The sequence below is a fragment of the Fringilla coelebs genome (assembly GCF_963513975.1).
Source record: "Fringilla coelebs genome assembly, chromosome: 3".
Lineage (NCBI taxonomy): Eukaryota > Metazoa > Chordata > Aves > Passeriformes > Fringillidae > Fringilla > Fringilla coelebs.
Genome location: NC_140030.1, coordinates 100,565,471 through 100,591,803, shown reverse-complemented (window position 1 = coordinate 100,591,803; position 26,333 = coordinate 100,565,471). Strand labels below are relative to the sequence as shown.

Here is a 26,333-nt window from a genome sequence, read left to right as displayed (position 1 = left end):
GGTTTGTGGCCCCTGAAGAATCAACAGCTTTGACCCTGTGACATTAAAAGCTTTTCCTTGCTGAGACGCCGCTGTTCAGCACAGAGATGGCACCCTGCTCTCAAAAGCAAGGAGCTGGCATTGCTGCTCTCAGCCTGCTGCATGCAGGCTTCTAACAGCTCACCCATAATGTTAATCTCAAACCAGTCAAGTGAGTTTGCCAACATGTCTAAGCCTTGAGCTGGAGCTCACGATGCTGGGTCCTCATCAAGACATCAGCCTCTGCACTGGACATCTCATAGAGCATTCTGACAGGCGTGTGCCTCTGGGGCAGCCTTTCCTTTTCATCGCAGTTGAATGCCTTCCCACTACTCGCAGCTGAATTTCAAGAAAACAGCAGTGAACATCTCAATTAAAAAACAGAGATTATAACCAAAAAGTCAGGTTTCCTTTTGTGAGATCTAACATACTGTCTCAACCTGCTTATTGTTATTAAGCAAACAGCAGCAAATCCATTTCTGCATATGTCCCTGCCATATGGGGTGTCAAAACCATGAGAACCACTTCTATTTCAATACCAACCCTTCTTTGTTTCTCTTTCTGTAACTCATGCAGTATCTCACAGGGTGTGATCATGAAACCACCAAACAACCAAATTTTGGTCTCTCTCAGTGCCAAAGCAGCAGTAACACCAGCCAGCTGTGACACAGCAAAGGGTGAGTTCCCAGGGTGGAAACAACCTCTGGACGCAGCAAACCTCTTTGCAGAGACCGCAAATAAGGATATGCAGGCTTGAGAACTACAGTTTGAAACAGAACCCCCCCAACAGGCTGGTAGTTGTTATTTGTGCCATTTTTTATTGTGTGGGCTGCATCAGAGGGCACTATTGGGCTTATCCAAGCAGTGCTGGTGCATTCCCAGCAGGAGCTCATCCCGCAGGCAGCACCAGGCTGGACGCACATGCACCACCGCACATCCCACTGCTGCCTGGGGCACCCAGAGGGCACCGGGGTATCCTGATTTATATCCCAGTAAAACACAGCTCATTTGTTCACTTGTGACCTCTGAGGAGTGGGGGGAGGCCTGACACACCCCAGTCCTCTCTGCAGGCAGCCTGCAAGGCCAAGCCAGGAGCAGCGTTTCACTGTGTAGGCAGTCACAGCACACTGTAAGGCAGGATGACCCACGGTCTGGGGCAGGGCACAAGCCTCCTAACCCTGAGACCATCACACAGAAGGTGAGCAGAGGAAGCTGGAACAGCAGGACAGAGGGAAGGCTGAGCCTGAAATGGGGGCACTGTGATGAAAGACAAGAGGTCTCTGTGGGAAGAAGGGTTTTCCAGCCTCAGAGGAGGATTAGGTGTAGTGAGGAGAGACCTTGATGCTGCTGCCTTGTGCGAGAGCCCCTTCGCTGCCAGCCCTGACTCCTCGTGCCTCGGAAGCCTGGCCACCTCTGTCCCCAGCGCACACTGCTCCCTGCCTTGCGTGCCACAGCCCAACACGTGCTGCTCCAAACACTGCGCAGGGACAAATCTGAAAAGAAAGGCACATCTGCCAGATATGCCCAGGCACAAGGCTGGAAAGGGAAAGGAGCTGTCCCCAAAAGAGCACAGTGATATTTGCATGCAGGCTCGCTCTCCCCAGCTGCAGGAGCAGCCGTCTCCACTCTTTCATGTGAATACGCGGTGTCCTCGGTAGAAATCTGTTACAAATATTTGTTGGATCTTCTCTCGACAATCTCAACAGATATAACCCAGGGGTTTAGCTACTGGGGAAAACTCTTCTGGTTTATCTGCAGTCTTTTATACTCCTCTAGACTTCAGAGATGCGCTGCCTTTGCAGCTGGGATTTCTGAGATTTCAGAGGAGCTCCTTTGCAGCCGTAGAGCCTCCCAACAGGAGCAGTGGCCAGGGGATTAACCCTCCTGCTCCCAGGCACTTTCAGCCCCAGTTGTGGCTCAGCTGGCTTCCCTCTACCAGGCTGCAGCCACCCTTACAGCTCTTCTGGCAGAAAGAGGAATTATCCTCCCTCCCCAGTGCCCATGTGTCCAAGGCAAAGGCACACCGGCCCCGTGCACCCTGCCAATACATTCCCCTTCCTCCTCTTGGCCCAGTCAGCCCTATTAACAGGATAATGAGAAGAAAGAAGTACAAGCCTGAAAAAAGCATCTCTGATGGGAGCATTTCAAAAGGCAGCCAGTTTTCCAGAAGGCAAGAACTATTCTCCACGTCAATTATCTACAGAGATGCAAGAAACTGGATGACAATGAGAAATTAGATAATAAAAGCTCTGATTTAACTCATTAAGTTATGGCTCCAGGTATCTGTAGTCCCAGTGCATGCCAAATTTTATTTATGCCTGCATTGCAACCACCACTGGAGAGCATTGCTACAAGGCACAGAGAGACTGAGGAAGAAATTGAAGGTAATTTTGTTCTGAAGCTGAAGAAATGTGAGCCATTCCCACTGTCACAGCAGGCAAGCAAACCTCCACCTCCCTCTCAATGGAACCTGGAGCAATGTGACTGCACCCCCCACAGCAGGACGATGGCCCAGGGCCCTCCCAGCATTGTAAATCTCTGCAGGTCACTCAGCATCAGTGATGCAATGCAGGATTCTGTCATCAGGGACTGAAGTAGGCAAAAGAGACATTTTCTTTCGTACCAGGTGTTTACTCTAAAATACAAGCAAACAACACTTCTAAATCTACATGGTTTCTCCTCCTCTTCCAGCTTGGTTAATGAAAAGCAGGTATGCTTCTGTGGAGTTCCCAGTTTTCCTAACTTTCACTGAGGGGAGAAAACGCAGCACGGTACTTGTGGGGGAAATCCTCCATCTAACATTTCCTCAGTTTCTGCTGTTGTAGGAATGACAACCAACAAACATATACAACCTCTGTCCCACAGGGAGGTAAGCCAAATTATCTTCACAGGCCATCCCCAGCTGCTTTGGCATATGTAGCTACGTTGCATTGGCAGTTTAGACAAATTTGAGATGAAGCCTTTCTCCACAGCCTTTTATGTTATAAACTGATGGCCTCCATCTCAACCAAAACCAGCAGAGACATCCCACAGAACAATGAAGAAAACCTTGCTCAAATACCAAGGTCGCCCAGGCTGCTTGGACGCACCAGCAGGCAGAAGAGACCCTCGGGAGACCCACTTCACTCCCCCTGCAGCATGCCCACACCCTTGGCAGCATGTCCCTGAGGGAAGGGCTTCCCCTTAGGGTGCCTTCCAGCCTCCTAAGGGCTTAAACTCAGCCAGCTGGTGCCAGCTCTGTTACAGGTGTGACACAAACTGCTGTGTCCCAGATCCCGCTTTGCCTAGAGCAGATTCCCACCGCCCTGTTGCGTTAATGACACTCTGCTCTTTCTTTCTGTGCTGGCAGTCATTAGTGCAGTGGTGTTGGGGAGATAACTGCTGCCAAACCAAGGCCCCTGCTCACAATAGCTGGTGCAAAGAGAACATCATTTTACTTCATTTTTAATGACCCAAATGCAAGCCTAAAGCTACCAGTGTTCAAATGCGTTAGCTGAGCTCACCAGTTCTCCTCTAATTAGTCCGTGAGCCGAAGCTCAGAAAGAAAGAAATGAATAAAACTTATGCCACAAATCAAAGTGCCTTCACCCAGGCAGGGCTGGAGGGCAGGCACTGCTCCCCCCTCCCCAAGGGGGTTGGGGGAGGTCACTGTCACGTGGAGCTCCAGGTCCAAAACTGGCACGGGGCTTTGCCACTTCCACCTGCTCCTTTGCAGGATTTCCCACCACATAACTGGGGTGCTAGAAGCAAGTCCTTACTTGCAAAGAGCTGTTGCACAAGCTGCCTGACAATCTCTACCTTCCCAATGTATGGGCTTTCACAGAGAGGTTGAGGTGCTGAAGTGCTGTTGCTTCACCTTCTGTCTCAGTTGCTGTAAGCAGGGTTTCCCAAAACACTTGGCCTGAAATGTATCCCCCCTGCTTCAGTTTCCCAAGTCAGTGAAGGAAAGTTTGGGTCAAAATGCAAAATGAATCTTCTGTGAAGGAAGAAATAGCTAAAAAAATATCTGCCAACCCTGAACTTCAATTAATTTCTTTAGACTTCCAAATTGGTTCATTCAGGTTGCAGATTTCCTGAAAGGTAAATCTTCCTTCCCTAAATAATAACACTCACACAGATCAGTCCATCTTCCTTCACGTACAGGAAAGGTATTTTAAACCTCTGCTCTAGCTGGGAGGGAAGAGATTAACACAATATTAAATATGGAGCTCTTCATCTTATCCTTTTTCTTTCCTCTCTCACATGCACTGCGTTGGCACCAAAACGCTGATGAATAGCAGGAAAATTCAGATCAATTTAGTTCTTCCTTTCCCAGACAAGTGATTTTTCTTGGCAAGACTAGAAGTACTCTCTTTTCCTCATTGCTTTTACCTTTGATGCCTAGTGCCAAGCCAGGGTTCTCCCTGCAAACGCACTGAACATGAAAATTGACAGCTCTTTCAAAGTACCTGTTGCCAACCTGAGCAGCACAACCTTGCTCCAAGGTTTGATGGGACAGGGGGCTCCGAGGGGAACCAAGCACTTTGCAGCTCTCAAGTGCTCAGCAGCAGCAAAGAGGAGGCATTCATAAAAACCATTGTGATTTTGGCCCCTATTTCACTTTTTCCTTCCACTCCTTTTCCAGTTATTCATATTTTACCTTAGCCCACCTCATCCCCACATGTCCGGGTCGGCTGTTGTCTGTCTCTGCCCAGACACACATAGGGTGGTTCGTTCCGATCGGGCTTCAAAGGACGAGACTGGACTCTCAGATTTTTGGTCTTCAAGGTTGTTTATTATTTCTTATCTACAAAGTTTTCTCTCTGCCCAGCTGGGATCTGACCAACAAGGCAACCAAAGGCACTCTGACCACCCACGGGGCAGTCGTGTCTTTTTATAGTAAAACCTACGTAAATCATATTTACCTTTTATCCCCAATACCTTTCACCCTTGTTAGCAAGTGCATCTTCACCAAGAACTTATCCACAAGTGTCTACATCACACAGAAAATGGATGACTAGAAGAAGAAAGAAGAACCATGAGATAGGCTTAAATTCCTCTATCTTGTCTCCATAACCCCCCTGTACCAAAACCTTAAAACCTGTGTTTCACCTTGTAAATATACTGGTTTTACACCATTTAAACCCCAGTGATTCTCATATCCTCATATGCAGGTGGCACATCCTTAAAAGGATCAAAGTCAAGCCACGAGGTGCTTTTGACAACATTCCAAGACCTCCAAGCCCCCCAAGGGTTCTCTCGGTAGCTCTGGACATGCAGAGGGATGTGCTGAGTTCCCACACCCACAGCTGCATTTCCCTGGTTATCCTTTCGCCTACCCTAACTGCTGAGGCATGGGCAGGTGCAGCCCTCAGGTACATGTGCACCTTGGGGTATTTGCATCCCTTCTGGAGGTGGCTGCAGCCGCTGCCTGAGCCCATCTTCTCACACCCAGGGGAAAGGCAGTGGTGTGGATTAGCTGGCTGAGCTGTGCAATAGCTGCAGGTGACAAATGACCTGTGCCTGTGAGGCAGAGCAGTGGCTGAGCAGTGCCACGCTCCCTCTGATGTACAGGATTAAGTGCCTGTTTTTCAAGCCCTGGGAGTGTGGCTGTGTTTTCCAGATGGCCTCTGCTTTGTACCATGTGTGTGGTTGGGTAGGTTGCTGGGGCTCTCCCCTGTCGCTGGTGCTGACTCTGCTTTTCTCCATTTCACACCAGAAACCCCAGCACAGTATCAGTTGCCTGGCCCTGAGATTACAGCGATTGGGGGTGGAAATCAGCCCCTCTTACACCCTACAACCACAGAAAGAGAAATTATTCTCATTGTGAGCGAGCCCTGTGCCCGTGCCCACAAAGGCAATGGACATCTCCTCTCCCAGGCTTCCTCCCAGCACTGCCAAGCCTCTGGCCCTGCCTCACAGCTGGCAGCTAACAGCTTCCCAGCATCTCCCCTCAAAATGCACTCCTTCAGCAGGGTAATGAGCTCCCCAGGTTGAGTCTTTTACCGACTCCCCACAAATCACTGAAAGGACAGACTGCTGGTTTGGTTCATTAGCAAGTGTTTTGTGGAAATCTGTTTGTGTATTTGCAAGACACCAACATGCTCATTCATACTAATGCAGGAATGCTTGAATTGAGAAGCAACTTAAGCCTTCCACCTTTCCTTCCAGCTCTAGAGGACTGGCAATAAAGAGCAATTCTTCTCCCAAAGCGTGGCAACTTCTTCCCTGGCATACCAAGGACCAGACAGGGCACACTAGATATTAGTCAGCATTTTTCTTATGACCACAGCTCTTGAAGCCCTGGGATTCAACAACAAATTTAATTTTCACCTAAAACACAATGAGTGAAGGATGTCCTGAGGTTTTTAGCTCTTGGCACAGCAGAGGAAAACATCACCAGAAAGGCTCAGACAAATAAAATGAGCCTCAGTGGCATCGGCATCATTTTTGGGTCTTGTAACATTTTAAGCAGCTGTCTCACCAGGGAAGGAGGCTGTTTGTGACAACATCACAGATGTGACTCATGGGCTTTGCACATTGAAAGGAGCAAGGTTCTTCACGGGCAGAATGTGGGGGCAAAGGCCAGGCTAAAGATTGTTAAGGAATCTTTGCTGTCTGACCATTCGGGAGCCACTCTGGGAGTCACAAGTGCACCACCCAAGGCTTCCACTGCTGGGACCAAATCCCCTGGGCAGCAGGAGGCTCCAGGGAACCCAGCTTGGTTCCCACCTCACACCCCACTCACACAGTCAGATTCTCACACTGCCTCAGTCCCAGGTTTCCTGCAGATGTTTGGTTCTTTTCATTTAATCGAGGTGCAGTCACACGGTAACAGCCTGAGTCCCCTTTGTCAGACAAAGGGTTGGTGCCAGGTCACGGCCCCTTGCCTGAAGTTCCAGTTCTTTCCCCCACCCCGGGCACGACCCGCAGCTCCCACTGCAGCTGCACAACAAGAGACCTGCGCTAGGTGTGTTCCACAACACGACCAGGTTGCAGGAAAAGGAGCCCTAGGCTTTCACCTGTGCTTTTCAAAGCTGCTGCCTTCAGAAGGCAGAAGCCCTCTGGCACTTCATATTTACGAATTAAAACAGGAACCACTTCCTTCGGCAGCCAAGGCTGAACTAAAAGCCTTCCTTAAGGGTTTGAAGTTGCTGAGGATGAGGAATTTTGGATAACTTGAGGCTGGTTCTGCTGTTCTAATCTGTCAGATGACATGAATCCATCCAAGCTTTCCCTCATTGTGATTCTGCATTAACACCCAGCAGCAGCCATGGGATGAGAGCTGCTGCTGCAGTCCATGGAGCTTGCTGGCTCAGCTGGCTCAGCTGACAGGGAATGTTGGAGCACAAGGCAGGCACTCTGCAGGGAAAGCAAAGTGCCCTCCTGGCCTGAAGAGGACAGGTGAAAGGATCAGAAGTCAGGGACTGTGTATGTGATGCAGCAAAGGAGCAGGGAGGGGAAGTGGCTGCTTTAGTGGCTAGAGGGAACTTGTAGGAAAATAACCTAGATAACTTTGCAGGATTTGTGGAGCAACGGGGAACACTGGCATGGTGCTCCCTGGAGATTCTAGGATACTCCTGGCTGGCAGGCACAGGGGCAGGAGATTTTTTTCCTGCGCACTGGGAACAACAAAGGTTGTTCCTCAGACCAAGTATTTACAACTCTCTCTGACTTCCCCTACGTTCTCAGGTTTGCCTTTCCTTGTGGAGGGGCCTGCAATGGCCTTGCTCAGCGGCATGTAAGAGCAGAGCAATCTCCCTTTCTGTTCCAAAGAATTGGGTTCCCATTACCTGCTCTAGGAGAGGGAGGACATCGTGCAGCAGTAAGGAGGTGGTGGTCCAAGGGAATTTTCCTAGTTCTTCTCTTCAGGTGTGTTTCCCAGGTGAAGTCTGATAAGCATGGCCCCTAGCCTACCTCTGCCTTCAGATCTGTTCATTAGCACCTTTGGGAGGGCTTTCCAGGACTGCCAGTTCTCAGGGGGCTGAGATACGGTGTTTTAATTGTGTATAATTAAATACTGCTCCCTTATCTAGATTTCAAAGTTTACTGTTGGGGTTTCAGTACCAATGCTCTCTTCTCCTCTAATTAGCTTCCTTAATGTGTGCAGCCTTGCTTCTTCCCCCACGGGGACAGGGCTCTCCTGCAGGGAATCTTGGATTGCATCTAATTATTAGCAAAGGAGACAGGCGGCAGCACTGCCCCTGCCCCAGGTGTCCCTTGAGAGCAAGGAGCCCAGAATGGGTGACCACAGGGAAGCTGTGCCATGTGTGCATGTGGTCTTTCTGCTCCATCTGTAGGTTGCTTTGCATGTTATCCATCACAGGTTCGTGGCAGAAGACCCTGCAGGACAAGGGGCCACCTGACTGAAGTGCAGCTCACAGGAGGAACACTTTTGCCTGGCTAGCCCATGGCAAGAGGAGAGAAGGAGTTCCCAAGGCCTCATCTGACCCAAGGTGTATTGAGAGAGACAATGCACCTGATACCTTCAGTCAGTTTTTGGGCAGTGCCTTCTAAGCTGTCTCCTGCTGTTGACAGAGGCCACCCACTTCCCCAAGAGAGAGCCCCCCACGAGGATGGTTGCCCTCCTCTTGAATATCTTCAGGATGGCATCTGTCCCATTCATTGCAAGAGCACAGTGTTCTGAGCTCAGATTTGGCTGCCAGGTCATAATGGCACCTCCTGACTTGATTGTTCCCCTCCCACTTGAATTTGTGTATATGACTGTTCTTACACAAGCACTTTACAGTGTCTTGCTTCTGTTCAGGCTAATTCCCGTCTCTGTAAATCCCCATCCTACCTCTGGTAACATTTTCAGACTATTCTCTCTGCAAGCTAAAACACCAATTTTCTCTTTCCCCTGCCCAACAAGCTCCATTTCAGGACAAGCACTTACTGAACACCTTTTCACCCCCATCCAGTGACACATTTCTCTTTCCAGACAGATTAGCCCCCTTCACCCCAGTGGCCCATTTAGCCAGGGCTTGCTTATGACAGTGCTAAAGAAGACAACATTAAAAGCCCTTCTGAAGCTCAGTGATATGACAACACTGCTTCTCCTTTACCCAAAAGGCTGGCATAAAAGGAAATTAGGTTGGCTTGATAAGATTTGTTCTTGACAAATATATGCTGGCTGTTATTCATCTCCTTGTTATCTTTGAGGTACTTACAAATAACGTGTTGATTTATTCTAGGCTCTTTTAGGTACAAAAGCAGACCTAATCTGGCTGAGCTGCTTTTGAAGGCAGCTTCTGAGCTTGCCTGCACATGTCACCTATTGGCCAGGAAACCTTCCAGAGGGACTGCTAAGAGCTTCCCATGCACTCCCCTTGCAGCACGAGGCCAGATCTCCGTGTGCCTCCTGTTCTGGGGACAGGCACGCTGCACCATCTCTGTCCTACACCCCAGGCCTCATGATCACAGACATCACAGAGGGACCTGCTTCTTGGCAGAAGCTGTTGTTCAGCTCCCTTCCCCTTTTCCCTCTGCATTGCTAAGGCATGAATGTCCAGAATATCTCCTTCCCATCTAATTCTTGTCCAGTTCATGCTCTGCCTGATTCTGACCCAACCCTCCCACACTTCTCTGTTACAATCCTCCCTACCAAACTGACCCATTTTCAGATTTTTGTACGAGTCTTTCTGAGTTCCAGGTCACCAGAGAGCTCATGAGTCGGGTAAATCTCCTGCTACCCTTCCCTCCTTATTCCCAGGATGATATGTACCTAGGGCATTGATACTTACCACATTTACATTATTTTTGCCCTGTGCAGGGGTGATATCTTATTCCCCTTGGTCCTGTCACATACCCAATCTCTAAGGAGGAAGATAAATTTCAATAACCGAACCTAAAGTGTGAATGGAAATCTACTGAACCAAGTGAACACTTGGCTCCTGTGCAGGTAAAACCTGCTCCCTACCTGCCTGAGCCAAAGTAACAGGTTTTGTTTCAGATCAAGCCTCCTCTTCTCAATGAAACCAGGGCGTCTCTCCCCTGCTCTCTGCAGCTCAATTCATTCCAGACTCCCTGCAGAACTGGCTTTTTTCCTGCCTTACATGCTGTGACAGGGCTGTGAATTTCAGTGAGAGCTGGGCAGGGTGAGCACAGCGCAGCCTGGGCTGCACAGCCGCACCGCCGAGGGCCGAGCTGGGGCTGCAGCTGAGGACACAGGGCTCCTCAGAGCACAATGCCCACAGGCTCCAGACAGGAATGCTCCTGCCCTGATCCTAAGGCACGCCAGAAGAAGTCATCTGTCTCAAGACTGCTGCTCAGGATGCACGGGGGAGCTTTTGGGGCAGAGGGTGGCACAGCCACGGCCACGTGAGCAGTACAGAGATGGGAGGGCAAGTGCCAGGGAGAGGGCCAGGCAGGAGGGATGCTGAGAGCCTGCTTGGCAGCTTTGGGGGCTGCTGAGTGCCCATGGATCCATAGATTTCTACTCCAAATTGTTTGCAAAAACCCACGCATAACTATTTTGTTCTTTAGCATCACGTGTACTGACAAATTAAACCGGGAGCACGCGAGCACATCTCAAAATGAGTTTCTTACTAGGAAGCAAGCAACCAAGTTTGGAAAAGAACTCTGAGCAAATCAATCCTTTTTTGTCTTCATGTCCTTCTTATGTCCCAGCCAGCGAGACAACAGCTTTGCCACCTGGTGACAGTGCATCTGGCCCTTGGGACAAGGGTCTCCTGCAGGGTGTACTGGGCTTGTGCTTGAATTAGAGCCATATTGCGTGGCCCCAAAATAGCACAGTGTGTGACTACCACACATCAGTGTTTTAATGGGAGCAAATAACCAGAGGAATCACTCAAGCCCTCAAAAGAAGGTTCCTGATAACAATGCCATAGAATTTAAACCATCCCTTGAAAAACTCCCAAGGTAGTGTCTCTGCACTGGACTCCACTCAGTTGTGCCCCATCCCTGCCCCCAGCCATCTGCACTCAGGGGACTTTTCCCTGGAAAGAACTTTGCTCTGAGGGGGCAGGCATATGTCATCAGTCCCATCTCTCTCCTTCCACCACCCAGCTGACAGGGATCCAGCCATGCCATGCCCCCCATTCTTTGTTATTGCTTTGTTTCTCACTGCCAGACACATTTGATTGTTACTTTGATTGTGTAGGAAGCAGTCCAGACATTATGGAAATGGAGCCATATAGGGTCTGGGCAGAGGAGGCTCATGCTGGTCACCCTCTTACTTACACAGCAGTGGGAATATTTTCTCTCTTACACTAAGATATTTTTAAAACAGAGAATGCTGTTACTGTTTGTTGTCACCCAGGATCCAGCATTGCCATTCTTGGAAACCAGCACAGTGCTTCTAATGTCATTGTCAGAAACTTTATTAGTAGAGTTTTTGATATCTCCCAAGATGTCCTCAGGCTAAGTGGCATTTATGACTTGGAGAGGACTGACCCTAAGCCCAGCCATGCTCAGGACTGCAAGAGGAGGACATACCCCATAGTGCCAGTGCAGCCAGGCCGTGCACACACCATGGCAAACACTGTGGCTGTGAGAGACTGCAAACCAAAGCTCCTCAGCCAAGAGTACTGGGTCAGCAAGACCAGACTGTGAAGGTTAAGCTAAAACAGCTCCCCTGTGGAGCTGGAGAGCAGGGGAAGGAGCAGAGACAAGGGAGAGGAATAGGTGACTTTCTCCTTGCATGGCAGTGATGTGCATGTCCTTGCTCGTGGACACATGATTTTGTCCCTGGTGTGAGCAGAGCCAGTGCAGACACACAGAAACCAGCTCCAAACATGGAAGACTGCATCTGACAAGGGCAGGGCAACATCCCATCCCCCTGGGAGCAAAGAGCTGGCTGATCACACTCACTCGCCTGCAGCATTCAGGATGCTGCCTCCAGGCTCAGCCTCTCCTTCTGAGGGGCTGCTTCTGACTCAGTCTGCCAGGTCCAGCTTCTCCTCTCTGTTTGGCTTTGGATGGCAGCAGATGTTTCTCTGCCCATCTGTACAGATGCTTGGATGCTGGCTGTGGTCAGCTGTCTGCTTTTTGTCCTGTCACTCTCATTTTGAGCCCACGGATCCAGCCCTGCTGCTGGAAGAATACTGAGTGCCATCCACTGAGTTCAAACCCAAGGGCAAAGTGTCACAGGAAAGAATTCTACTCCCAAGGCAAGTGCCCAACTTGAACTCCAGTTCCATTGGGATCCTGTGTAACAAGGAATTACCTCTCCCTGCTCAAGGGCTTGCCACAGCCATGGATCTCGCGTGCACAGCTGGAAGAGGGAGAGATGCCTGTTCTCCTGTAAAAGCCTGCTGATGCCAATGCTGCTCCCAGCAGTGCTCAAGCACAGGCCAGGGAGAGAAGGGTCTGCAAAAAGGAATAGGACTTCTCCTACCTCCTATTCTTGTCTCCCCATCAGGGAGCTGTGGAGCAGTGCTTCACTCTGAGATAACTTTCCTGCACTATCAAGCTTTGCTAGGAACAAGACGAGATCCTGCATTTTGTGAATCACTACAATGCATTTAATAGGTAGCCTTTTCATAAAGGAGCGCAGCGGATGTGTGCACGGGCCCTGATGAAGCTAATAACTACCTCTCAATGGCTTTCAGGGAGTTATTACATATTTAAGATCCAAGCTCCCTTAATCAACCACAGAGATGCAGCTGGCAGCAGTAAATTGCCAACAACAGTTCATTACAAATAAGGAAACATTGGTTTTTCAAGGACAAAAACTGTGTCAGTTCCTCAGCTCACTCCTGTCCTCACCCTTCTCCCCCCGCCGTTCACCCCCAGTGATGTGCTGGCACAACTCGCTCTGTCCAATAACACCACTTCGCTGCCTAATCCCCTCCACAGGGGACATCATGCAATCAAGTTCCTGGATTTCCTGACTTATTTGGGCAAACGGCACAGTCTGCATCCCGCGCTCTGTGCCCTCCCCGAGGGAGCCAGGGCAGGACTTGTCCCACACCGCCAGGGGTGCCTCGCCCTGGGGAGCACATCAGGCCATGGCACACTTGGAGACACAGCTGAGTTTGCCCTTCAGGGCCTCGAGACCTGATGTGGCATTGAGGATGAGTTTCTCAGTGCCTGCCATGTCCTGGGCACAGCACAAAGGGAAGGTCTGGGGACATCACCTGGCCTCGCTCCCTTGCTGTCTCCTGACAGGGACGTGGCTGACCACTGTCAATATTTTAAGAGTGTTCAGGAAAGACTAAACATTATTTGAATGAAGGCAAGAAAAAGAAAAGACAGCTGACCCTGTTAGACCTGTATCTTCTCCACTGAAGGGGTGACAACCAGCTTTTGGCCTTCAGGAACCAGAGAAATTACACATTTCAGGCCCAGAGAACTTCTCCTCCTCAAAAGGGAAGCAGGCTCCATCCATGCCCCAGCGTGGTGCAGCATGCCTGCTCAGACCCTGCTGTGGGGTTTGGCCAGGCCAGCTCCCCAGGAGGGATCTGTACTGGATGGGCCAGGAATACCGGGCGCTTCTGCCAAGGATTCAAGTCTGTACTGCCTGCAAATCCCACTGGACCAAGGATCCAAGCCCTAGATCCACTGGCCATGTCTGTACTGCAAATCCCACTGGACCAAGATCCAAGCCCTAGATCCACTGGCCATGTCTGTACTGCCTGCAAATCCCACTGGACCAAGGATCCAAGCCCTAGATCCACTGGCCATGTCTGTACTGCAAATCCCACTGGACCAAGGATCCAAGCCCTAGATCCAGCAGGCCATGTCTGTACCGCCTACAAATCCCACTGGACCAAGGATCCAAGCCCTAGATCCAGCAGGCCATGTCTGTACTGCAAATCCCACTGGACCAAGGATCCAAGCCCTAGATCCAGCTGGCCAGGTCTGTACCGCCTGCAAATCCCACTGGACCAAGGATCCAAGCCCTAGATCCACTGGCCATGTCTGTACTGCAAATCCCACTGGACCAAGATCCAAGCCCTAGATCCAGCAGGCCATGTCTGTACTGCAAATCCCACTGGACCAAGATCCAAGCCCTAGATCCACTGGCCATGTCTGTACTGCAAATCCCACTGGACCAAGATCCAAGCCCTAGATCCACTGGCCAGGTCTGTACTGCAAATCCCACTGGACCAAGATCCAAGCCCTAGATCCACTGGCCAGGTCTGTACTGCAAATCCCACTGGGCCAGGCAAGACTTGCAGTGGTGAGGGGAGAATACTCTGCAAAGCCCATGCTGGGCCCTGGCAGCAGGCCAAGCAAGAGTTTAATCTTTGTTTGGTCTCCTTTGATATCCCACAGTGTGCTGCCAGACATTAACCCTGTGCAAGCTGGGGCTGGTGAGTCAGGGGATGCACACTGGCCCAGAGGAACAGAGTGGGACCACAAAGAGGAAGAGAATGTACTCAGCAGTGGAACCTGAAAAAGGGAATGCTTCTTTGCTTCCCTTCCAGCCTGGTTTACAGCATTCTCTCTGCCACATCAGAAGACATCCTGCTCTTCAACTGCATCCTACTGCAAGGCTGCTCATGGTGGAGGCTTTGCTTTTTTCCTCTGAAGCTGCAGGCTACAGATGAAATACTGATATAGAGGGGTTCCAGGGCTGAGTCAGGATATTATTTTTGCTGTTTCTTTAGAAATACTGACCCAACTTCTTTTTGGAGAAGAAAATAAAAGGGGCACTTAAAAAAGCAGTACCGCTTGGTTCCCCTCCTGCCACCATCTCTATTTATTGACACTGACATTTTTAAATGACTCTTGGGAGGGAGCCTATGTGGTTTCTGAGGACACTTTCCCAAAAAAAAAAAATCTGAGGATGTAGCTGATGGTTTGTGTCTCTGTTAGTATTCAGCTCCTAAATTTATGCTTCCAGAGAAATGCCAAAACTGACTTGGACAAGTAAAATTCAGTGGGCAAAAAGTGTCATTTCCTAAATCTGCAGCTGACATGTTTTATAAAAACAACTAAACTGTATATTATGAACAGCAAGACCATTTGACATAAGATTTTCCAAGCGTTTACAGGTGGGACTGCATAGGTGAAATATGAGTTTAATTGGTTGTCCAGATGTACCATCTTCCTCACTGACATTAATGCAGTAAAAGCTTTTCTTTTGGGGTGTGTGTGCAGACATCTGGAGTGCAGATTGTAACAGATCTCTAGTTGCAATGTTATCCCTAGAAAAACGGTGTTTTCTGAACATGAAAGGACGCACTGTTTTCAAAGGGCTTTGCAGTCACATCTGGAAGAAGTGCTGCTCCTGATGCTGAGGCAGAAAGGAGAAGAGCTGATGGGATATCAGCTGAGGGAAAGCTTGCTTCCTCCTCTAATATAGGAAGCTGGACTTCTTTTGAATTATTTAGCATTCAGTCAGCAGATAAAAATACACTGCCTGGATGAACCAGTGACCTCTTCTATGATCACAATAGCTGTAGTAGCTGGGGGGCAGGAAGGGCCTACAAGTGCACATCTCTCCATCTGCACATCTACAAGTGCACACCTTCTCCATCTGCACATCTACAAGTGCACATCTCTCCATGTGCACATCTACAAGTGCACATCTCTCCATCTGCACATCTACAAGTGCACACCTTCTCCATCTGCACATCTACAAGTGCACATCTCTCCATGTGCACATCTACAAGTGCACATCTCTCCATGTGCACATCTACAAGTGCACATCTCTCCATGTGCACATCTACAAGTGCACACCTTCTCCATCTGCACATCTACAAGTGCACATCTTCTCCATGCTCCCATGCAGAAAGCTTCAGTCACTAATGGAGGTGCAAGACAAGGCTGGAGCCACCTTGTTGAGGCTGGGCTCAGAGGGAAGGCTCTCTTACACTTCAAATCACAGCACCTACACTGATATCTCAGAGCCTCAGGTACCTGTGCAGCATCACTGAGCCTGACCTTGCTGAGACCCCAGCCAGACACCTTCTCCCACGAAGCAATGTGCCGTGCAAACCCCATCTAAAAGCTGTTTCTTTCACCTAACATCCATCCATTAAACACACAAGCTGTGCTCTGGGAACAAGGAGCAGAAAAGCACCACTCCAAGAGGCAGTGCTGGGTTAAATGCTCCACAGGAGGACCAACATCTTCTCCACTACACATCTTTTTTTGGTAGCATCAGAATGAGATGTTTGATTAAATGCACAGGAGCAGCATGGCTTCAGCAGTTAAACTGCTATTTTGTGTATTCTGGGAAGGGGGGACATCAACAGATTGCAAAATGGGAAAGTCTCTCTGGACACTGCAAACAAACAACATGTTACGTAATTAGGCCTTTTGGGAACCAGAGGAAGGTCTCCAGAAGATCAGGGCCCTCCCAGCGCTTTCTAATTTTACTGGGACTTACCAGCAAGCCAGCCCTCTAATAATAGAGGCTTGTGCATGCTTTTCTTTAATCTTCATGTCTCCCTGTACTGCCCTACCTTTGTTATTACTGCCCCAGAAAAACACATCTTACTCACTTTTATCAAGCTGATTCATTCAGACTTGAATGGCAGAACCGAAGAGGCACTAAAGACCTTTAGAAAGGGCAGCAAAGGCATCTCTCTTGGCCATCAGAGCATGAGAAAACCTGGAATTTTAGAACTTTATTGAATCCAGTGTGCTAGGGAATTGCACCATTCCACATAACCGTGGCTTAACTGAAGTACAGCACTATCAAGCAATGACAGAGTGAAAAGTCTTTAGCTCCATAATCCATATATTGTGCTAGTATATATTCACTGGAGCAAATTCTTCCAAGGGAGCATGCCTGTAAACAGCAGCTCAGCATCAGGTACACTCTGCCTCTGTGTTGTCCTAAAGCCATGTCCAGGCAAACCATGGACCTGGCAGGAAACCTGCCAGTCAGATTGTACCACCCAGCACCTGAACACGGACTGCAGCCCCTGAGCTTTACATTAACACCTACTGCCTTTCAGGCACAGGGGTAGATTGGAACATGGACCATTGGTTTCATTCTGTCAGTGTCCTCTCCCACCGGAATGGAGAGAGCCCTTTGGTCAACATCTGTCCCTGCAGTCACCACCTCCTTACAGCCAGGCTGTGGGCACTTCTGAGGTCCCACCACTCACTGTGATTCCTGGGAGACACAGTTTAAAGACAATAGAGATACAATGGCACCTGCACAGAAAAGGCACGCTCGGGTTTCTGAGCAAGCTCCTTTCCCCTGTTTCTTGCTTGCTGTGCACATTCTGGCAGCTGGTAAGAAGAGGAAGGAGGAGGCTTGCAGCCCTGGTGAGGGCACACCAGCACAGATCCCACAGGATGTGGTCAGCTGGCTTCCAGCACACCCCTTGGTTGCTGGGCTGTTGGCAAAGTCAGCAGGGAGCGGCTCAGAGGAGGGAAGGCCACGCCAGAGGCAAGCAGGCACAGCAGTGCTGGGGAGAACACCTCGCCTCACCACAGCCCAAGCACCAAGGGGCAGCACAGACACAGGTCTGGGATGAGGGACAGCACAGAGATCCTGGCCACAGTGGTGGATCCAAGGCAAGGCGTAGCCCAAGCCCCTCTGAGCACTGTTACAGAGCCCGTGGCTGCGTGTTTGGCCTGCCATGTAAACGTGTCCCATCCCATGGGAGCTGGGAACAAATGGCAAAGTCTAACTGCCACCAGCCCAGTTTTGGTAGTGCTGAGTGACCTGGATAAAAAGCAAAGAGCCTTTGGGAGATATCCTTATAGCCTAGTTCATTGCATCTCTACAGACATCTCCCTGCTTCTCCCAAAATGATAAAAAAAATTCAAATAACTGCATTCCTCTCTACTACATCCATCACTCAGGAGTCAGGAGCCATGTGCTCTTGACCCTTGTGTGAGCAACGTCTGTTGGAGCCTCCAGAGCTACAACATTGTAGAGCTGTGAACTTTTTGCTCAGTTTTTCCTGGGAAGTCAAAATCCCAACTGGTATAAATCCTGCCTGAGAACTACAAATCACCCTTTCCCCCCTGCCATCTACTTCAAGAAGTTTGATGAAGAAGTTTCACTCTCCCTGTGCAGACGCAGCAGATACAGGCGACAGAGAGAACACAAGGACCGCTCTGGGCACTCACCATGGTTTATCTCAGCTCCTGGGAGACCAGCAGCACAATAAATAACACCAAAGCCAAAATCTTGCTCTCCCTTTACAGAGCAGTGCCCTTCACCAGTTACTTCTTTCAGTTCCATGCAGTGTTTTTGTGCTACAGAACTTAGTCCCTGTTGGCTGCAAACACAGAATTCACTGTAGGGAGAGCCTCAGGCTGGAAAAACACAGCTCCCAACCCTTACTCTTCCCAGACCACCAGCTGGGCAAGGAAATGTCTCCACGACATACCCAAGGATTGATGTTTTCTACCGTGACTTACTGAGCAAATTTATGCTCTCCACATAATGTAATAAGGCTACAGCACTAATAATTCCCCCACCATCCAAATAGCAACACTCAGGAGTAGCCTCCAACAGCTTTCAGCCTCCTTCTTTTACTTGCAAGCAGCTGAATGTGGCTGCAGTTACATCCTAACCATGAGGCTTCCTTGCATGACAACACTTTTCCAAGATGTGTATTGGACAGTGACCCAGGCCTGCACCCTTAGAACAGGAAGAGGTGAAGCAACCTTCACCAAAGCCCTGAGCAGAGCATCAGTGGGACAGCTGTGACCCAGTACTGGATGATCTGAGCTTCAGCAGGAAACAGGAAGCAGGTACCACAATTCACACACTCAGGTTAAGCCCTTTGCAGTTCAGGCCCTCGTGCCTGGATGGTCACAGCCACCTCAGTTTTGTTCTCTGCTCTCCTGCAGAGCAGTAGAAGCTGCAGCAGGGGCTGTAGGGATCTGCTCAGTGCATGGGTACGGCTCCCAGACCAGCTCCACCTCCCTGCTGCTGGAAGGCTGCAGTGCCCGGGACCAGGCATCACTCTCCAGCCTGCTGGCAAGGCAGGGACGCAGCGTTTCAGGCTCCCCAAAGCACCTGAGGCCATTCATGGCTAATTGCAATGCACTGGCACCCAAACAGCTCCGGCGCAGCTCTGGGAGCTAAGTGCATTTCATTTCAGGAGAAACAGAGACTGTAAGAAACAAATAAAACCTTGACTTACACTATCTCATCGTTCTGGAACTCCAGCTCCCCGCAGGTGTCTTCGAAGTCCTCTCCTCCACCTTTGGCCGTGCCTTCAATGGTTTTGTAGGGCACAATAACATTTCCTCGCGCTCCAGAGGTTCGCAACACTTTCACTTCCATGGTTCCTACGCTTTCACTGATGTGTGTTACCGGCTCCTCGAAGGTGAAGATGCCGGCGTGGTCGTCGTCAAAAATGGTGACGGTGGCGGTAGACGGCGATCCCAGGCAGGCGAGCGTTGAGACACGGCTGGCCTCAAGAACGCCCTCATCTGAGGCCTCGGTGCTCACACGGACGTTGCTGAGATGGACCAGGAAGTTCTCGTCCTCCTCAAATATGTCGTCGTCGATGATGCCAACGCGGATTTCCTTCTGGGTCTCTCCGGGCTTGAAGACCACCGTCCCCTCGGTGAACTCGTAGTCAGAGCCGGCGTTGGCCGTGCCGTCCTCCGTCCGGAAGTCAACGTACACCGTGTTGGTCAGGTCTCCTCCCCGGCGGACGATGGTCAGGGCCACGGTGCCGCAGTTCTCCAGGCACTGGTAGGTGCCCTGCTCGAAGTAGAGCTTGCTGACGGGGTCGTTTTCCGTCACCTCGCTGTTGACCTCGTGCATGCTGACGGCTTTGCGGGCCTGGTCTGCGGCGTGCCTCTTCAGGATGTTGCCGGCGCCGGTCATGAGCCGCGTGGCCTGGATGCGGTAGAAGGCCCTGCTCTTCTGCTGCTGGCTCAGGACCTGGTAGTTGGCCAACTCTATGAGCTGCTCGATTTCCTTGTCCGGGTGCTTTTGTTTCAGCTCCTTCAGGATCCGAGCCATTTCCCGCCTGGCTTCCTCGTCATCCTGGTCTTTCTCGTCCACCTCCAACACCAGTGTCCCATCCAAAAAGTTCTCCACGTGAGAATTAGCGACCTTTCCGTCCATCTCGATGTCGGCCTTGGAGGAGGGCCGGTCACCCTCGTGCTCAATGATCATGCCTCTCTGCTTGCCGGCTCGGTATTTCTTGTAGACGTACTTGTAAAATAAAAGCCTCCTGTCGGCTATCCAGGCAAACACCACACAGATGGGGAAGAAGAAGAAGGTGAGCAAGCCTTCCCAAACCTCCACAATCCCAGGAGAAGACACAGATAAAATAATGTAAAGCCAAGTGTAGGCAAAGATGCTCCAGGCCGCTGTGACAAAAAACACTCGCAAGTGTTTGATCTTCCTTATCTCTCCATCTGGCACCACGTACACACAGATTGCAATGATGACAAACATGTTGAAGGCAGCACTCCCCACGATGGTGCTCGGCCCCAGGTCCCCTGCCGTGAAGCCGTGGCCGCACACCTCGATAACAGAGAGGAGGATCTCCGGAGCCGACGAGCCCAAGGCCATCAGCGTGAGGTTGGAAACGGTCTCGTTCCAGATCCTCACGGTGGTTTTGCTGGTCTCGCCGTTGGGCTTCTTGATGGTTATTTCCCGCTCTTGGGACGTAATGACTTCGATGGAGGACATGAAGCGGTCGGCTATGATGGACACTCCCAGGAACATGTACACCATGGCTACAAAATACACCGTCGCCCGAGCGATTTTGTCCCCAAAGGAGGGGTCCTGGGGTTCCCATATTGGTAAAATCACCCCCTTCTTGCAGATGTAGGAGCCAGCGCACTCCTCGGTGTCGTTGGCGGGCAGTTCACTGGGGCTCTCCGCACGAGTGCCCTCTGCTTGGAGGAGCAGCACCAGGACAAGGCTCAGCAGAGGGAAGCTCGCTGGGAAGGCGTGCGCGGGAGTTACTCGCGACATGGCCGCTTCCACCAGACGGGTCCCAAACATCCTCAACCTGAAGAGGCAAAAAGCAAACATTAAGTGAGGCCAACCAGAGATAAGAGATTTTCCTCTCCGGAGATACGATCAAGTTATCCTGTTGCTCAAGAAGATGCGGCTGATGAGCCCATTTTGTTATGGCTGGAGATGTTTTCCATGTAGAAATCCTCTAGTTCAGTCATCTGAACCAGGACTGTTTCAGATGGTACCAGCGAGCTAGCACCTACCCCCTTTAGCTACCATGATGTGTCTTTCTCTTTGTTGAAAACCTATTTGTTCAATTGCATTTTCTTGTTCTTCTAATCTAATTAAAGCCCATCGTTCTGCTTCACAGCTGGCAGAAGTGTTTCCCATTTCAAAATTACAGTGCACTCACTCCACTGGAATTCAGGGTAAGAGCAGGAGAGGACAGAAGAATCTACTATCCCCTCATCATGCTTAAAAAATATTTTTATACTTTTTTTAATCACTGTAAGCTATGTATTTCACAGTCTTTCCTTGCTCGCAGTCCTCCCAAGCATCTACTCCACATTGGAAATCTGCACAAAGTGAGCTGGAGCCCTGGCAAAACCTTACTCTCAACAGTAACTTGGTCATAAGGTGCACCAGAAGGGCAGCCTGTAATTAATGATTTTGGAGCCATTCCTTCCACAGTGCATCACTTTGCACCTTCCCAAAACTGGAAAGAGCCGCATATGCATCGAAGCCTGGCTCTCTTGGCATGCTTCTAGAGGAAACATGTCCCTACGCTCTTTTCCCACTAGGTCAGCTTTGACGGCTTCCCCTTCAAGGGCCTTTCTCACTCCATTTACAACATCAGTCATCAGGCATGACAGCCGTTCTTGCCCTTGTCCTGCCTCAGGATTTTCCAGCAATGTAGAGGAGCTGTTAAAGAGGTTTGCAGTTAGTTAACAGCGCATAAACCGACAGAACAGATGCCTTTAAGTACAAAGAGATGCTTAGTGAAAAAAAAAAAAGCCTGAGCATGCTCAGTGTTACATTCTCAAATTTACTAGCCAATAAAGCTAGATCCCTAGTTATTAAAGCTGTATTTTCTCCTCAAGGAGAGCCTTTGCTATACCAAGCTTCTCCAATCCAAGTTAATTTAATCACATGGTACTTAAAAATGTTTCTATGAAGAGAGGAAAATGAGCACGTCAATACCTCGACTTCACTGGGAAATACAAAAAGCTGAGCTGATTTTCCTCAGAAAAATCCCACACCCCTGAAAGAAAAAAACCAACAAAGCTCAGTCATGAAAGGTTTTAACTCCTCGTTAGGGCAGGGGCATATCATGCAGGGACAGAGCTGTGTGCAAGGGAACAAGTGGCTGGAGGGATCGATGGATACCGTCCTACACTCATGTTAAGGGATCTGCTCCACAAGGAGACACTGTCATGGTGGATCAAAGCCCTCTCCTCCATTTGCTTTTATTTATGGATGCTGTAGCTCTGTTATTGGTCTAGGAGGGTAATACTGAGAATTTATCAAGACAGTTTCATATAAATGGCGTTTTCTCACCAGGAACTGTTGGTCTGCCTCCAACCCCCTGGTATTGCAATTAATAAAATAAAAAGATACATAGTGGAGGAAGTGAGCAAATCCGAGAGCTGGGTGATAAGAACAGATAAATTGAACAAGAAAAAGCAAGTCTCTTGTAGGAAGACAGATTTAAAAGAAAGTTGTTTGCATTGGGAATCCTGCTATTGCTACAAAAAAGCTCTTACTACCAGACTCGTTGCCCCCCTGATCATAGTGCCTGGGTACCTTCTGCTTCCCCAGATGTGAGCTGTAGCCACTGCTTACAAGCCCAAAGTGAAAAAAAATGCAAGCATGAGGTTTGCAAAGAGGAGCACCTTGTTGCACACCCTTCAGTGGATGGCTGAGCTGAAACAGATGTGCATTCATGGTCATTGAAATGTAGCTGAAGCATGAATTAGTCACCCAACATCTGTACTCCTGTGTTTCACACTGCTCCAAACCAAGTCATGGAGACATTTGATAAAGGGGCTGTCAAACACAGGCTGACTTGGTACCTACTCTGTTAATCCCAGACAGCTTCTAAGTGTAGTTTTGTTTCCTTTTTAAATATGTAGGCTTAAAAAAATTCATGGTGGGCATAAAATATTACTCAGTTGCATGGTTCTTCACCCTCTCCTTCTAAAGGGGAGTAGTTTCTTCAGAAAACTCAAGAACATCCACCTGTCCTTGTTCAGTTAATTTTTCTCCCTGTGGCAAGTCATATCCCTGCACATGTACAATTATTCAGAGCAATCAGGCATTGTGAAATCCCCTTGGCAAGAAGAGAAAACAGATGGTTCTAGAAAAAATATCATGCTTTGGGTCACTGATTTAGGTCATGAAGAATAGGAGAGTCCCATCACACTTTGGAACAACTCTCCAGCCTTAAAAGGATTTGGGTACTGGAAGTCTCATTCAGAAAAAAGACACCCACGAGATGAAATTAATAAGTAATTTGAACTTTATTTACTGTGTGTTTCCCCTTTCGAACATTCTAATATAAGTTGGGTTTTGTTTTGGTTTGTTTATTTTGTTTGTTTGTTTGTCTGAAATCAAGTCCCATACTACTTTAAACAGGAGGAAAAAAGGCCTAGAGGCTTGCATCTGAGCAATCCATATTTCTGGCATTCCCAACCAGCACTCCATGTACAAATAATATTTTTCCCTCAGATGTCAGGAGGTAAGAAATGTGGAGCTTTTCTGGTGAGGGATAAGAAATAGCTGGAGCTTTGGAAGAGACATCCACCAGCCATGTCAATGTGCATCCTTTGGGCAGCAGCAGCATCCCCCAACTCTGCTGTACTTCCTCCAGCATTTTGTGGTGTAGCCATCAAGCAAGGTCCACACATCGTGACCAGCTTTCCTACTTAAACCAATTCACAGCGAGGCTCAGGAATTATGAAGGGCTAGAAAACGCTCGGCCACAACATGCTAGCTGCACACATGCAGCCAGAGCCTGACACTCAAAATATCTCTGAGAAGCACCTGCTATTAAATCACCAGCATTTCTTTATTTGTACAATCCAAAATAAACAGCTTGGTCCCCAGAGACCCTCTTGCTCTGCATTTGCCTACAGTGTCAGCTCACAGTCAGCACACTGTGGCACAGAGTAGGAATATTCCCAGAAAAATAATTTCCAACATGCTGTAAGGGGAAGCAAGGCTACCTGAAGAGCAGCCCTCCCTCCAAACCCAACTATGTTAGCTTTTCATTAAGGTCTCAATTGCATTTCCCATCCTGGCCATCAGCAATAAAAGCGTGTGCAGCAGATGATGCACGGTGTCGGGCTGGCAGCCCTGGCAAACCCTGCCTGCCACAGTGCTCATGGCATTGGTGGCACTGCCCCAGAGCCTCTGGGGACAGAGGGATCAAGGCAGCACAGGGCAGGGGCTCGGGCTGCTCTCAGGCTGGATGCTGGCTATACACATTGGTGAAAAATCCAGCCCTGCCCTGCCCACAAGCACCACCTGATGCCCAGGGACAGCACCCAGAGCCCTTTTTACCACTGCAGCAGGGGAACTGTCCTGGTGCTGCTGGAGAGCTCTCAGGGAGAGCTAAAACTAACCAGGGGTGACAGAGCCCAACCTGGTTCTCCTGAGCCCCTTTCCCTTCCCAGACAAGCTCCACAGGGGTGCCAGCAGGTGTTTCTGCACAGTCAGGGAGGAAAGCCTGGGAGAGGCTCCAGAACGAGCTCAGTTTGGATAGAACTCCTGGCCAAGGGCTGTCGGTCCAGCCTTTCTCCCACCCCTCGGTGCTGTGAAACACCAGGAGGGCAGCTGCTGCCCACAGCAGGGCTGGGAGGGTTGTAGAGATATTTGCCTCCCCGCTGGACATGGGAGCTCTAGGTTTTACAAATTGGTAGGAGAGAGCTCCTGCTGCCAGCTCATGCTCCTGCCCCCCAGCTGAGGAGCTGCCAGATGGGGAGGAAACAGCCTTTTAGACTCTGCTCTGATCTTTCCCTGGCAGCATCGATCCTTCAGGCTGACTGGTTGCTGCATGCAAAGCGAGCCTGAAAGCTGCTCTGCATTTCAACAAAGCACAGCTTTTTCTTTGCAGCAGCTTCCCAAAAGTCCCATCTCCATCGGGGCACTTCAGCTTTGAAATACCCACTGTAAGACCCTCCCAGTTATTTTCCTAAAGCTTTGTATCACACACGGGTCTGTGACCATTTGCGACACACTAGAAGCACCATTATTTTTGAGAGCACTAAAAAAACCACTGCTGGTCCAGACACTTTAATTACAGAAGGACTGGGCAAAAAAGGAAATGGCTTGGGCTCAGGAGGAATGAGTGGCCACACAAAGAAAGACTGAGAGGCTTTCCACGTGGAAATTTTCTCCCAGCATCCCGCAGAAAACGTGTACAGAGCAGCTGGCACACAGCAGTGTTCACACCATTACAGCCCCCAACGGTGCCCACCCCGCTGCGACACCCTCATCTTCATCATGAACATCATTCCTGCCAATTCACTGCCAGCTGGGATGGGAGGTGTCCCCACAGCAGTGTCACCACCGTGCAGGAGACTGGAGCAGCACCCTCTCCCCACAGGGTGCCTGGTTGCTTGCTGGGGAGCAGTAAAAGTTTGTTCTGTGAGAGCGGCTGCTTTGCAGCTCAGTGTGGGAGCACAACCAGGAGCGTGTTGCAACACCACGGGGATTCCCAAAGGGTCTTTTCCTATCCTACAGTCAGAGCTAGACAAGAGAGGACCTTTTCCTAGCAAGAGTGCACCAGGGAGAGACAGGGAAGGCAGCTCCAGCCACCCTTTTCAGGTGTCACAGGCTGGAGAAAGACAGCGTCCCTTCAACCATAGGGCCCAAAAACCTGACGAAGGAGCAGCTAGTGGTCACTGCAAGGAACAGCCAGCCTGCACGATAGAGAAACAGAGGCTCAAAGCTGCTCAGCTGCTCCCCACCCTGTCTCAGGGGAAAAGAGAGCAAACCTCAAAAAGACAGACTCTCTCCTACCCCACGGTCAAACCTGAAGTCCCCAGGTTACAGCACCTCTCCCCCAGTTTCTCTGGCAGGAGAAGAAGAATCTACTGCAATCTTCCTGGGAAGAAGCACTGCATGCCTTGCCTCCATGCATGGCACTTACAGCCATGGCCCATCTCTGGAGGAATAGTGAACTTCTCCTCTGCTGCTGACCCTGCTCGACTGTGCTCAAGCCTGTGCACCTGTGCCTCACTGGAATCAGCAGCCTGCTCTCCAGCAGACAGCTTGGGCAGAGCCTGGTCTGGGAAAAGATATGGCCGTAGGAAAAAAAACACCCAAACAAGCCATCTGGTCTCTGACCATCACAGGCCCAGCTTCTTGCAGCCAAGGGACACAAAACAGATGCCAACAGCCCTGCAAGGAGGTACAGGGTGCTTGGAGATCTGTCTGGGCAGACAGAGGCTCCTCTGGCTTCGCTTCTGATCTTGCTGCTGACCCCGTGGTGCAGCTTTGGTAAAACTGAGCTCCTGAC

At 49.8% G+C, this 26,333-nt stretch overlaps 1 protein-coding gene across 3 annotated transcripts in view; it reads right to left on the bottom strand.

Moving 5' to 3' along the window:
* The window catches only part of SLC8A1 (solute carrier family 8 member A1), a 123,325-nt gene that overhangs the window by 74,986 nt on the left and 22,006 nt on the right, over window positions 1-26,333 (bottom strand). For 2 of the 3 annotated variants that reach the window (XM_084203238.1, XM_084203237.1), the window contains one exon: window positions 19,029-20,864. In XM_084203238.1, the coding sequence (XP_084059364.1) occupies window positions 19,029-20,857 (1,829 nt within the window). In that variant the 5' untranslated portion in view covers window positions 20,858-20,864. Of the gene's footprint in view, window positions 1-19,028; window positions 20,865-22,012; window positions 22,074-26,333 lie in introns of all 3 variants that reach the window. The other variant, XM_084203239.1, reaches the window with a different exon arrangement.